Source organism: Protobothrops mucrosquamatus, unplaced genomic scaffold (assembly GCF_001527695.2).
Source record: "Protobothrops mucrosquamatus isolate PMUCROS unplaced genomic scaffold, P.Mucros_1.0 scaffold1091, whole genome shotgun sequence".
In the NCBI taxonomy this organism is placed as follows: Eukaryota; Metazoa; Chordata; class Lepidosauria; order Squamata; family Viperidae; genus Protobothrops; species Protobothrops mucrosquamatus.
The window spans coordinates 645,712-660,095 of NW_015387316.1; the positions used below are offsets into that span (position 1 = coordinate 645,712).

Consider the following 14,384-nt stretch of genomic DNA (forward strand, 5'->3'; position numbering starts at 1 on the left):
GCTCAATAACTATCTCCCCTAATACCAGATCATTTTGCCACTGGCCCGAGACAAAAATCAGATCCAGCGTGTGTCCACCCGTGTGAGTGGGGGCATGAATTAATTGGGTCAAGTCCAAGGCCGTCATGGATGCCAAGAACTCCTGAGCTGCCGCCGACGTCTCACCCACTGATGGCAGGTTGAAATCCCCCAAGACCATGCTTATCAAAAAGCTTCTAGATTTGGCAGCTTTGGGATTCCCTACAGAATATACTTCAGCCACAAAGCCATTGATGAGACATTTGGAAGAGAGGCATCTTCTTGCCTCCAAAGGGTTTTGTCAGAAACTTTGGTGAGCTCTGAAATTTCCTTATGGTGAGAACAATTAACTACTGGAATAGCTTGCCTCCAGAAGTTGTTAGTGCTCCATCACTGGAAGTTTTTAAGAAGAGATTGGACAGCACTTGTCTGGAATGGTGATAGGGTCTCCTGATTGAGCAGGACTTGGACTAGAAGGCCTCCAAGATTCCTTCCAACTCTGTTTTTCTATGTTCTATGTGTTGTTTGCTTCCTCCACAGTACTTGTCAGGCTGTTGACAAATGGTCTAGAGGAGGCAACAGGGTGGCTACCTTTTGCTCACAACTGTTTTTGTCAAAGGTACTGTACCTAGTTTGAAAGAAGTTTAAATCCTAACTGAAGAGAATATTTGTAGGTCAGGGTCGAAATGTGGGGTCCTTGGTGCTCTCTGAGCTTGGTGGTTTCTTGCAGATGTTTCATTACCCAAGTAAGTAACATCATCAGTTACTCCTGATGATGTTACCTAGCTGGGTAATGAAACATCTGCAAGAAAACAGCCTGCAAGAAAACATCTGCAAGATCTATAAAGCCCTAGTAAGACCACATGTGGAATACTGCAGCCAGATGTTGAGAGTTTGGAAGATGTTGAGAGTTCAAAAAGCCATATGCTTCCTTCAGACCATTTTTTAATTTGATTTTGACTTTGCCTTGGGGGGAGCGCAGTGGGCTTCCCAAAGCTACTAGAGGTCTTCCCATTAATGATTTGGCATTAAGACAAATCAGACACAGAGTCAGAAATAAACATATTTACACATCACATGAAGTGTTAATACCACTTGGTAAGGACACACTTGGAACATCGTGGTTTTGGTCACCACAATGTAAAAAAGATGTTGAGACTCTAGAAAGAGTACAGAGAAGAGCAACAAAGATGATTAGGGGACTGGAGGCTAAAACATATAAGGAACGGTTGCTGGAATTGGGTATGTCTAGTTTAATGAAGAGAAGAACGAGGGGGGACATGATAGCAGTGTTCCAATGTCTCAGGGGATGCCACAAAGAAGAGGGAGTCAAGCTATTCTCCAAAGCGCCTGAAGGCAGGACAAGAAGCAACAGATGGAAACTAACCAAAGAAAGAAGCAACCTAGAACTAAGAAGAAATTTCCTGACAGTTAGAACAATTAATCAGTGGAACAACCTGCCTTCAGAAGTTGTGAATGCTCCAACACTGGAAGTTTTTAAGAAGAAACTAGACAGCCATTTGTCTGAAATGGTATAGAGTTTCCTGTCTGAGCAGGAGGTTGGATTAGATGACCTCCAAGGTGTCCCTTCCAACTATTATTATTATTATTATTATTATTATTATTATTATTATTATTATTATTATTATTATTATTATTATTATTGTTGTTGTTGTTGTTGTTGTTGTTGTTGTTGTTGTTGTTGTTGTTGTTGATAATAATAAAGTTGGAAGGGACCTTGGAGGTCATCTAATCCAACCCCCTGCTCAGGCAGGAAACCCTATACCATTTCAGATAAGTGGCTGTCCAGTCTCTTAAAAACTTCCCATGTTGGAGCATTCACCGCTTCTGGAGGCAGGTTGTTCCACTGGTTAATTGTTCTAACTGTCAGGAAGTTTCTCCTTAGTTCTAGGTTGCTTCTCTCCTTGATTAGTTTCCATCCGTTGCTTCTTGTCCTTCCTTCAGGTGCCTTGGAAAATAGCTTGACTCCCTCATCTTTGTGACAGCCCCTGAGATATTGGAATACTGCTATCATGTCCCCCCTCGTCCTTCTCTTCATTAAACAGAGTTGGAAGGGACCTTGGAGGTCTTCTAGTCCAACCCCTATAATATTCCAGAGAAATGGCTGTCCTTTCAATAATGGAGAATCCACAAGTTCTAGAATCAAGCCATTTCACTGATTAATTGTTCTCACTGAAAGGAATTTTTTTTAAATTCTAAGTTGGATCTCTCCTTAATGTGTTTCCATGAGTTACTTCTTGTCCTGCCTTCAGATGCTTTGGGGAATAGGTTGCTCCCCTTTCCTCTGTGATACCCCCTCAAATATTGGAAGACTGCTATAATGTCACCCCTATTCCTTCTCTTTATTAGACTAGACATACCCAGTTCCCCAGCCTCCAGTCCCTTAATCATCTTTGTTGCTTTTCGTTCAAAAGAGACAATTCAAGAGCGATAACAAGAAGCTAAGAAGGAAACAAAAAGACCAGAACATATCCCCTCCAACAGCTGATCCAGATAAGAAGGGATTAATACCAGATAAGCAGAAAACAATACTCTAATCAAGGAATTACCAAGAATAAAACCACACCCCACCAACACGGGAAGGGCAAGCTATTTGATATAAACAGCTATTTGATATAAACCCCACACTCCTTACACTTAAGCTGTTACATAATTGAATAATGAAACATGTGCAAGAAACCAACCAAGCTCAAAGAGTACCAAGGACTTTTCTATAAATTGTATTTTAGACTGGGTAGTTGCTGGTAAGTATATATCCTCCTACCACCAGAAATTTGTTGAAAAAGAAATTATTTAGTCATCCAGATTACTCTAGATCAGGGGTGTCAAACTGCCAGCCCACGGGCCGGATGCGTTATCGGAAGCTGCGCCCACCCCATTGCCAGTAATGGCAAAACCGTCCCGATACGTTGCGCAACGTCATGTGATGTCGCGAGTTTGACATGTCTGCTCTAGATGAACAATGTTATATATGAGTGCTTTTAGCTGTAAACAGTAGATTAAAAATAAATGGCTTGCTATCTTTTGCACTTCTTCATCTGTCTTCTGGTAGATTGTTCCTGAGAACCACATAAACCACAATTATTTACTTTCTTTTACTTGTTCAGTTTGAGACATTTCTGATTATTTACTTTAGGTCTTTGTTTCTCTGTAGTAAATATAAATCATAGGGCCTGGACAGAATGAATGGCTTTTTGTGGTGTGTTAATAAAAGAAGCAAGTACACAGCTGTAATGATTAATCAGAATGTAGCAGAAGGTAGTATTTATAGATCCATTATATAATTACATAATAGGTACAGTGAATGAATCTATTGTACATATTTTATGCTGCTGAAACCCAATCTGGAGTGCTCTAGATGTTGGAAGATTGTCCAAGTGAGGGTTGATTAGAGTTGTAGTTCAGAACTGTCAAGATTATTACATGTTATTCCCATCTAGGTTTGGGCTAATGGTAAATGGAATGTATTAGAATCCTGATGAATGTTTACCAAGATATCCTATCCATGAGTCCAAGATTTCATCTCTGGTGGAGATTATATTTTTTTGGGACATTGGGGAAATGTTCTTCTAAACTAGCTGTAAAAATTTTGGTGAGCTATGGGACTTTGTGAGAATAAAGGACTGAAGCATTAATCTGAAGTAGCAATTGTGAGTGAATGCAAAGTGAAAATTTGTGCAGAAATATTATGGATTCTAATGAGCAGCATGGTAGCCTAGAGGTGGAGCTTTCACCTCACAATCAGGAGATTGTGAGTTCGATACTAGGTAGTGGCAAATATTTCTCTCTCTGAGTGCAATGTGTTATTGTCTGCTGCAAACTCTGTGTAGGTATCAGGAAGGGCATCTGGCCAGTAAATGCTCAAGCTCTGTTCAGTCGCCCCAATTCCATCCCGATGCAAGAGATTACAGAGTCTTTAAAAGAAATAATTATGGATTCTAATGGCTTAAAGTCCATTTTATGAGGAATTATCCTTGAAACTATAGATATGGAAGATTCTATGAAGATGCAAATAGGTATTTTAGGGACAGGAGCCATTTTAGAGCTGCCAGGCTCTAAATTACTTTATTAATTTCAGATTCGGACCTCAGGATTTTGCAAGCCACAGTATTCCCTATGAAGTGTCACTTGGACTTTAAAGAATAGGAAGAGCAATGATGCGTTTCAATTTTGGCGTTGGAGAAGACTCCTGAGAGTCTGGTGGATAGCCAAGAAAACAAATGGATGGATCATTGAACAATTCAATTCAGAGTTTTTGCTTGAGGCACAAATGACCAGACTCAAGTTATCCTACTTCAGAAACATTATGCCAAGACTCAGCTCTCTGGAAAAGGCTCTATTGCTTAGAAGAAAAAGAAGAAAAAGACCACCAGCAGCAAGGTGGATGAGTACATCATTAAGAGACATGAAAGGACAGGTTATATATAGATTGTTGTGGAGTAAATCTATCTGTAGGGTCAACACACTGATAAAAATAAATGTTATTACTTGTTTGTAATACAGTTGTAGAAAACTCAGTCAATTGTATATGAAAGGCTATGAAACTGTTCATCGAGCTTTGTAGGAAATGATGCAACCAATGACACACACACGCACACACACACAGAGAGAGGCATACAGGCAGGCAGGGGGGATATTACATTATTACTGTGCTGAAAATGGATCTTGCGATTTCTTTTTTTCTCTCTCTCCTTCAAATTTGCTTTTCTTTTTCTCAGGGTGATTGAGGATTTCTGTCAAATCTCTCTTGTTAGCAATTTTGAGCGGACTTTATTGCTGGAGATGGGAGAAGCTGCTGCAGCTGACATTGAGGGTTTTGGGAGGGGGGGTTGGTTTGGTTTGGTTTTGCTATTAGCCATCTTCCCATCATTTTGAAGTCTGCATTTCTCTGTCTGAGAAAGGAATATCTTTTTCTTGGGATTTCAACAGAAGTAAGAAAAAAACGGAAATTAGAAGAACTGGATCATAGGACACATTCTCACCACCCTGGATTAAACAAAATAAGCGTGTACTTAGAGCACCAAGGGAAGGGGGGAGCCACAGAGTTCTTTAGACTAATTATCATTCAATTAACCTTTCACTGCCACCTTCAGCTTTAGTTTTCAATAAATATTTGCATTTCTCGCTCATAATGTTCCCCTTATTTCCCTTATAAAATTTACATTTTCCCCTACCATTTCATTTTAAAAAATCATTTAAAACTGTTGAAATTTTGCCTTTTTTCTCTTACCCTATTCATAAGTAAATAATATTCTTATATTGCTTATTGTTATTTAGTGCTGAGTATAAGAGCAGTGTTGGTGCAGTTGTTAGAATGCAGTACTGCAGGCTAACTCACTGCTCTCTCCAGAAGTTCAAAACTGACTGGCTCAGGGTTGACTCAGCCTTCCATCCTTCCGAGGTTGGTAAAATGAGGACCCAGATTGTTGGGGGCAATATGCTGTAAATCACTTAGAGAGGGCTGTAAAGCATTGTGAGGCGGTTTATAAGTCTAAGTGCTATTGCTATTTTTTAAAGTTTATATTTGCTACAGTTGTGTATAGTTGCTTAGGGCATCGGTTCGTCTTAATCCAGCCCTAATTCTCACACAACTGTTGGCCAATTTATAATTTTAAAAGTGCACAGCATTATATCCAGGATAGTTTCTCCAAGATGCCATTCTTTGGAGAAAAAAAAAAGAAGAGCTTTCATCAAAGCATTTGAGAACTGATAATAAAAATAAAAACTGACAATAAAAAGGGATATTTTTTCTGCATTGAATTAATTCATTAAAAAACTTGTCCAGATGTGCCCTATGCTCTACACAGTCCATCCACACTGAATCTCAACTTTTCATAGAGAAAAAAAAAAACTGTCTAGAGAATTACTTGAAATTTCTTTTCTTTTAGATGAGGAAAGGTAAGAGAAAAAGAAAGAGAAGGAACTTTAATCAGCCTCCCCCTGAGGAATCCAAATGACCTGTAACTCTAGGCACAGTGGAAATCATCAAATCTCTTGCCTGCCATTCAAACTGGATCTTTGTAACTTAACTGCAAATGTCTTTACTTCACTGCAGGTGTAGACGTTCTGGACCATTAATAGCTTAAAAGCAAGTAAAAATGGGGCAGGTTCACCATCAAGAGATGGCAGGCTGACTCTCATGAAAGGTGGGCCAGAAACCTAGAGTGGCTAATAATTGTCAAAGGAGGAGGGGCTATTTGGAAGTTTCATTTTCCTTGGAAATGGAAATGGGTAATATCTGGATCTCATTGCCACTGGGTGAAAAAAACAAAAGAAAACTTCATTGAGCTGGGTTATTTATATATTTTTATGTCTATCTCATTTTTCCATGTCTAGAATGTGCTAACAAATTATATATATATACACACTCTCATTAAAACCCAGTTAAATAGCATTCTGTGATTAGCATCTGAACTGGTGTATTCACTAAGTAACAGATAAGGGTAGTGCTAATCCTAATCCTATCTTGGAATCTGGGATTGGTGAGGGAACCTCTCTTCCTGCTTCTTTGACCGGAATCTATTGTAATTTCAATTCAAGCATGGACAATTAGTTCAGTGTCAAAATGATAACAGAATAACAGAGTTGGAAAGGACCTTGGAGGTCTTCTAGTCCAAACCCCTGCTCAGGTGGGAAACCCTATACTATTTCAGTTTTATTTTCCCTAGCTTTCCCTGTGAATATCAGCCTCACTGGACAACTTTATATGGCAACAGGACAGATGGGGTTTTAAAGTTCATATAGCTAGGGTATGTCTATATAATTACTATGGTCAATTATTATTACTATGATGCTATACTCTACTATTATTACTCAATAACTATACTATTACTATTCTATTACTATTATCTAGTACTCAGTCTATTACAATTAGCTATATACTCTGCTCTATATTACTGGTATGCATCAATGTTTCTTTTTCAAGCCTGTTCTGTCTTTGAGATTATTTTTTTTTCTTTTAATGGCCAGCTTGTAGAGCTCTTGCACCTTTTTATATTTTGTTTTGTCTTTTCTTTTGAAAAAGAAAAATACTTCTTTTCCTCTCTTTTGGACTGACTAGCCTTCCTTTGACTTCTGTTCTCAGTTTACTGGTGGCTGCAAAGCTCCAAAATATATATCTTCCTCCGTTCTCCTCCCATACCTGGGGAAGAGAGTCAAATGGGAGGGAAATAAGGCAATGTAACTGCCTTCCATTTTTTCAAGCAACCTGCTCGTCTCCATGAACCAACAGCAACTTCTGAATGGTTTTCAAAAGCAGCTCTATTAACTAATCTTTTGAGGTGAAATGTTTGGTAAACTGATTAACTCGGGAGTTTATTTTCAGGTTTCAGTGCAAAAGTAGTTAGATATGAGGGAACCAGGGCAGGAGGAGGTGTGTGTTTGCTGTGTCCCCTTTTGTTCACCACCACCACCACCCTCATTCTTTTCTCTTGCAGACCCACCTGCTGTTGAGCCAACATTCCTTGAGATTCGACAAGGCCAAGGCCGAAGTGTGACCATGAGCTGCCGGGTGCTGAGGGCTTACCCAACTCGGGTTTTGACCTTTGAGTGGCGATTGGGCAGCAAGCTTCTTCGGACAGGAAGATTTGATGCTCAAGACTCCACAGAGTATACAATCAGAAGCCTATCAAGGGACAGTTACGGAAATTATAGTTGCAACATCATCAATGAGGCAGGGGCTGGCCGGTGCAGCTTTCTCGTGACAGGTAGGACATCTACATGCTTCCCAAGTTGGTGTTGACACCGTACAGAAGCTGCAATGTCTTAAAATGCACGAGGTCCATGTATAATTCTATAGTCAAGCAGTGGTGTCTGATGTTTGTGTGTGTGTGTGTGTGTTTAGGGAAAGAGAAGGAAAAAAGAGCAAAATAAAGCTTCGTCTGTATAAAATTATTGACTGTTTGCTATGTTTATAAATCCCTGCAGGATCTCCATTTCTGAAGACGAATGCTGCTATTACTCTCAAAACATTAAAACATTTGGTCTTTCTTTTAATAGCATCCTTGTGTTCGGCAGTCCAGTTTGAATTCCTGCTATACATTTTATCCAGATCAGTTAAAAACTATTAATAACTGCATTTGCAGAACTAATGTTGCATATGCTTGGTTGGTTTTCATCTTTTTTATGTGCATGATTTAGCATCAAGTCAACATTGACTCTTAATGATTCACATCAATAAACTTATTTCAGGGTGATCTGATCCTTCAGGTGTCCCAATGGTGCACCAACTGCTGCAATAATTACGCCCATCCACCTGGTTGTCTTCTCCTTCTCTTTCTTTCCAGCTCACCAGCTAGATCTTTGTATACTGTAATGTGTTCAAAATAATAATTTGAGCGTGGTTACTTGGGCTTCAAGTGAGAACTCTCAAGATCCTTTATTACAAAGAAAAAATAAATTAATTCAAGTTGAATACAGATGACTCCACCTTCTTAGAAGGTGGTAGATGACTCCACCTTCTTAGAAAAAGGTGTCTGATGTTTTCATATGAAAAAAAGAGAGAACAATAAATGCATTCCACTCTTGGATGGGGTTGATCTGGCTGCTCTATTCAAATCCAGCTATTAGGATGAACAAGGAAGCTATTTCACTAATCTCTAACATATGTATATCTACTATTCTTCCTCCTCTGCTTCCTTCTCTTTGTCTACTTTATGTATTTATTATTCTGTGTACCATCTGCTAATAGATCCTTTGGGGTCAGTTTATTGTTGTAAACAAACATTCTCTTGTGATAAAGTTTATACCGTATTTTCCTGAAAATAAGACCCACTCAGAAAATAAGCCCTAGCATGATTTTTAACATGCACCTAATATAAGCTGTACCCCCAAAATAAGCCCTAGTTAAGAGCCCGCCCACTCCGTCCCACTGTCTGGTTGCTCGCTGCCGCAATGGGGCAGTAGGATGCATGGTGCGCTGGTGCCACCACCACCCTGCACACGTGCACCTCAGGGCCCCCCGCAGCCAAGCCACTCCCCATTTGGTGACCTCTCCTTGCCTGTTCAATGACCCGGCTGCCTGCCCGCCTCTTCCCTTTCACTCCCCTCCCAAGCTGAACTGCCTGCTATGAAGAATGGATGAGGGAGGCTTGGTCCCCTCCACTGTTTCTGAGCCAGGGGGGAGTGAAGGCAAAAGGCCTCCGCCACTGCTGCACAATAGCCATGTCAGCTTCTGAAGAGATTTTCTTTGATCACCACTGCCCCCGGTTCACTCCACCCCACCCTGCAGATTACCTGTCCACCGACGGCAGCCTCCTCCTTTTCCTGCCACTTGGATTCTGCGGTGCTGCCTTGCACTGCATGCTCCCCGTTCATGCCTGTACTGTATGGTTTCAATGGCAGCAGCTCTGGAGACCAGTGCCATCATCCCTGGGCTGAATTGTACAAGGGAGAATTATACCAAGACTGATGGCGGGGATGCTCTGAAGACCACACTGCCATCGCTCTAGCCACAAACTCTCCCATGGCTGTATGGGCAGAGCCATGAAGGGGGCCAGGGGGCCGAAACCAGCCCAGAGATGATGCAAAGAGCCCATGAGCAACCAGATGGTGGGATAAAGTGGGTGGGCGGCCTCGCAGCGCATCTGGCAAGGACTGGCCCAGTGGTAGCAGTGCTCCCACTCGCCTGCACTGCACAGGCTTCACAGCCCGAGTCTGCCGGCCAAGGGGCTGGCAGGCTGCACCTGTTGCCGGATGCCTTCAGCCCCCACGCACTCACCACCTCCTGGAAAAATAAGACATCCCCCGAAAATAAGCCCTTATGTGTCTTTTGGACCAAAAATAAATATAAGACCTGGTCTTATTTTCAGGCAAACATGATAGCTGTTATCCTTGATATATGATCCATGTAGATTTCAGTTCATCTGTCTCATCTATATTTTGATAATCTATTAAATGACATTATTATTATTAAAGAAACTAAATGAAGATTAATTTCAGTTTTCTGGTTGACACTGTATAAAACTTGAATGCAGCAAATTAGGATAACTTCAAGAGCAGCAACATAATCTACCATTTATTTCATCCTATTTCCAGCATACAGATCAATTCAGTTAGTATGTCTTTATTTGTGAAATTTATTGCTCCAATGACATTTTATTTTACTTCTTTCAGTGAAATGCAGATTCAGAAAATTCAAATATATTCTATTAAACTCTTTCTCCAATTAAGTATCCTTAATTTTATTCTAGCAAAACTTTCTATGTTATCTTCCCTTACTTAAAACATAGTTATAGATATAGTACATGCATAATGGGATATGCCCAAATATTCCCAAAAGTAAACTCCTGAATTGTTCATTTTTCACCATTTGTAGTTCAAATATTACTTCCATGCTGTCTCCTGGGGTTGATTCTCATGAGCCCAGTCAGATTTTCTACTTCTATAACAGTTATGATTCCCTCATAGCTTAAATCTATGCATTCAGCTACCAAACTTAATACAACTGAGAAGAGATCCTCAAGGCTATATATTCAGCTTCTCTTTGTATATTGGCCAAGTTTTCAATACTGTAAATATTCTGATACGTATTTTTATCAGGTTACGTTTCTCTCATCCAAATAGAAGCATCAGATGGTGCTAATCTTAATTCCTGTTTCAACAGCTACCCTTTACTATTCCCATCTTCTATATGTCATCCATGAGGGTGAACTGTTTGTAACATGATAACAAAGAAGGGAATGCTGATCTCATGTTTGCGTATGAAGAGAGATCTTATCTTATTTTAACAATACCTTATTTCAGGTCTTATACCTGAGAGCCATGGTGGCACAGTGGTTAGAATGCAGTATTGCAGGCTAATTCTGCTGACTGCCAGTAGTTTGATTCTCGCTGGCTCAAGGTTGACTCAGCCTTCCATCCTTCTGAGGTTGGTAAAATGAGGATTCAGATTGCTGGGGGCAATATGCTGACTCACTAAACTGCTTAGCTCTCTGTAAAGCACAATGAAGTGTCTAAGTGCTATTGCTATTGCTAAATCTTCTCCAGACATTTAGCCGAAACAAGGCATTTCACTGTATTTAAGGAACATAGGGTAATGCATGCTAGCTATATCTCCTCTTTTCCCCCAGTTCATTGTATTTGTAAATTTCAAAATGGTCATATAAAATCATTAACCTGATTTAAGCTTGAATTAATTTCAGATGTCTGAGAAACTAATCCAAGATTATCTCAAGAGTCCATTCAGTTTACACTGCTTGTTCTTTCAGCTGGCTTAGTCTGTTAACAATAAAAAAAAGTTGTCAATTAAGTTAAAATGAAGCAAAAGTGCACTGCACATTTTAACCATATCTTCTTTAAATGCAAAAGCGTATTGAGAATCTGACATGGCTCATCTTTGCAAATAAATTGTATCTTCTTGTGAAGACAGATGCATTGATTGCCCTGTAAATCTCTCTTGGCCATTGATGACATCTCTGTAAAGGAAGATTTGTCTGCAAGTTATTAGCTTCCATTTTTCAGAGTAAATGAAAGATTCAGGCTATAAACTGGTAGGAGAAATTACATATTTTATGTGGATCTGTGCATATTTTTTTTCTGAGGACAGCAAGCACCATTACATTTTCCTTCCTGAGCCATGAAATTGTCAGCTTCAACAGTGGACAGCAACTTGTCTGGAATGGTATAGTGTCTCCTGCTTCAGCAAGGGGTTGGACTAGAAGACCTCCAAGGTCCCTTCCAACTCTGTTATTAAAATCTGTTAAACATTCTTTTAAGATGTACTTATTTAGTTTAAAGTTTTCAAAGTTTACCTTTAATAAGCACCAATTTGCCCAGACATTTTGTCACATCAAAACTGTAACAATGTAATCTTTGGGGCAAACAAAGATATATATTTGCATAGAAATGCAAATTTGCATTTCAGGTGCCTTATTGAAGCCACTGTTTGTCTTCAAGAGTTTTATCTTAAAGGAAAATCAGAAGGGCCAGCATTCTTGAGTTAAGGCCACGCTTGACCTTTAAATGATGCACTGTAGTAATATTTTTTAAAAATGGGCAAGAATCAGGTCAACAAAGTGAAAATAGGCATGACAAGTTTAATTTAATTTTAAGCTTGTTAGGGTTTAAAATCACACTCCACATATTTAATTGATTCCCCATTGTAATATACAAATAATGATTTGCAGCAAATTCTGTAGGAGCTCTGTGTGTTTTATTTAAGGCTTTGGTGAGCCACCTATGTCTGTAGGGCTACAGATGGTATATCTCTGTAATAAACATTGTCGATATGGAGGTTGCATAATTTAGCCTTCTCCAACAGGGAAAATCTAGCAGAAATGGGGATTTCAGCTTCCAGAAAGCCCCAGCCAAATTGTCAAGACTGAAAATTCTGGGAGTTGAAGTCCACATATCTAAAGACTACCTAGATTGAGGAAAGTGGATATGTTTCACTTCTGCCTCTTATTAAAATTATGTTATGTCTGTAGTCATTTAGGTATCAAGGAAGCATGTTTGTTTATTTGTTCATTTGTTTGTTTATTGGGTGATCTCCCAGCTCTAAATTACTTCTATTCATCAAAGAATGGATTTTTTTTTGTTCCTTATTTACTTTAGGTGGAGAACTTCTCCCTGCCAAAAACAAAACTTTCACCCACAGGAAAGAATATAGTTAAGAGAAACAGCAGTTACTTCAGATATGATTAATTTCAATAGGAGCTTCAGGTGTAGTTGCCTCAAAGGATTTGCTTAACTTGATCTCTGAATTAACTCTTTTTACACAAAGTAGGTTTGGTACAATACCCTCAGACAGCGGTCCCCAAACTTTACAGCTTAGCAGCCCAGCATGACGGGGGGGGGAGAGGGGATGATTCCGTGTGAGTGACAGGTGCGTGTGCACGAGCACATACAGCTCCTTTTGTGTGAGGGGAGCTTCGTGCACAAGTGCCTGTAGCCTGCACAAGTAGAGCTGTGCGTGCATGTCTTGCACAGTCTGGTTCCAAACAAGCCGCAGCCCGGGGATTGGGGACCCCTGCCCTAAGCAAACAACCAAAAGCAAACAAAACTTAAAAATAAACCAAGTTTACAACACAATGTGAAGGCAGTTCCTAGGTCCTTACATCGGCTTATCAAGCATGTTGAGTTACCCCATTCATAAAATTAAGTCCAGTATCTTCTATATTGGGTCCCTTTTAAACTGGATCTTGATCTTTTCTCTATCTTACCTTCCTCAATCCCTCTTTCACTCCCCAAGTATCAAATTGGTGGATTGCCAAAACCTGCTTTCTACGCAGCCATTAAAATTCTATTTAATTGCAAATTATACATAGAATATTCTTTCCTATGCTGGATAATGAAAACACCTACAGGCCCAATGTTCTCCCAGGACAGAATGTTCCACTCCCTTTATTATTGATTGGTGGTGATTTTACAGGTTAAAAGGGAAGGTTTCTGACACTACCCCACCAAAAACTGAACCTCCACTTTTGGTTAAGATATTTTTCTCTTCCATGAGGTTATTTTCATTCTCAATTCTTCGCAGGCTTTAGAACAGAGGTCTTCAAACTTGGCCCTTTTATGACTGGTAGACTTCAACTCCCAGAATTCCTCAGCCAGGGGTCTTTGAAGACCCCTGCTTTAGAACTTCTTTGCATTTCATGGAGGATTTATTATTAATCTTAATGTTAGTATTGCTGTGAGAGGAACGAAAAGTGACTGTCACCATTAGTCCATGGAAACCTTTTCTTAGCCTTTGCCTCAGGTACATCTTTTTTCTAAGGGTGGAATTGGTCTGCAGTTCTTTCTATTCAAGAATGATCCTTGGTTAGGGAACCAAGCAATGAAGGAAGATGGTATTTTGCTGCTACTTTAAATCTGGCCATTCTCCAAAATACCTTTTTTGCAACCTTTTTTTTTCTCCATCTCCTTCGGACTACAGCCAAGAAAACCTTCTGCTGCAATAAATCCATTAGTCTTCCGACTCTTAGCAATTTGTGTTACAGCAGGACAGCATGATGGCTCTTCCGCCTCCCTATTCACCTTTTACTTTACGTTTTTTTTTTTCATCTCCTTTGATGTTCCACATAGTACATTGGGGCTATTTTCCCCCATTTTGCATCCCCATTTTATTATGCTCCTCTTTATAAATCTAAGGAAAGCAGGTTAAGAACATAATTAGATCTCTAGACCATCTATTTTCCATCTGTTCTCCCATCCTGTCCCAAGATGTCATTTCAGGAATCGTGCAGATCAAGAAATAGCATTGTCCTTTCCTTATTCTTTATCTCCAGTAAGTATTCAGAGATGCACTATTGCTGTAGCTAGTATGAATAATGCTGCAAATAGATCCATGATTCATTTTTCAAATGCCATGTTAATAATAATAATAATAATAATAATAATAATAATAA

At 39.6% G+C, this 14,384-nt stretch overlaps 1 protein-coding gene across 1 annotated transcript in view; it reads left to right on the forward strand.

The window, feature by feature from the left end:
- MDGA2 (MAM domain containing glycosylphosphatidylinositol anchor 2) overlaps positions 1–14,384 on the forward strand; it is a gene marked incomplete at its 3' end in the record, with an annotated part of 498,834 nt that overhangs the window by 398,583 nt on the left and 85,867 nt on the right. Inside the window, exon 9 of the mRNA XM_029284905.1 lies at positions 7,476–7,745. Coding sequence (XP_029140738.1) covers positions 7,476–7,745 — 270 coding nt within the window. The remainder of the gene's footprint in view (positions 1–7,475; positions 7,746–14,384) is intronic.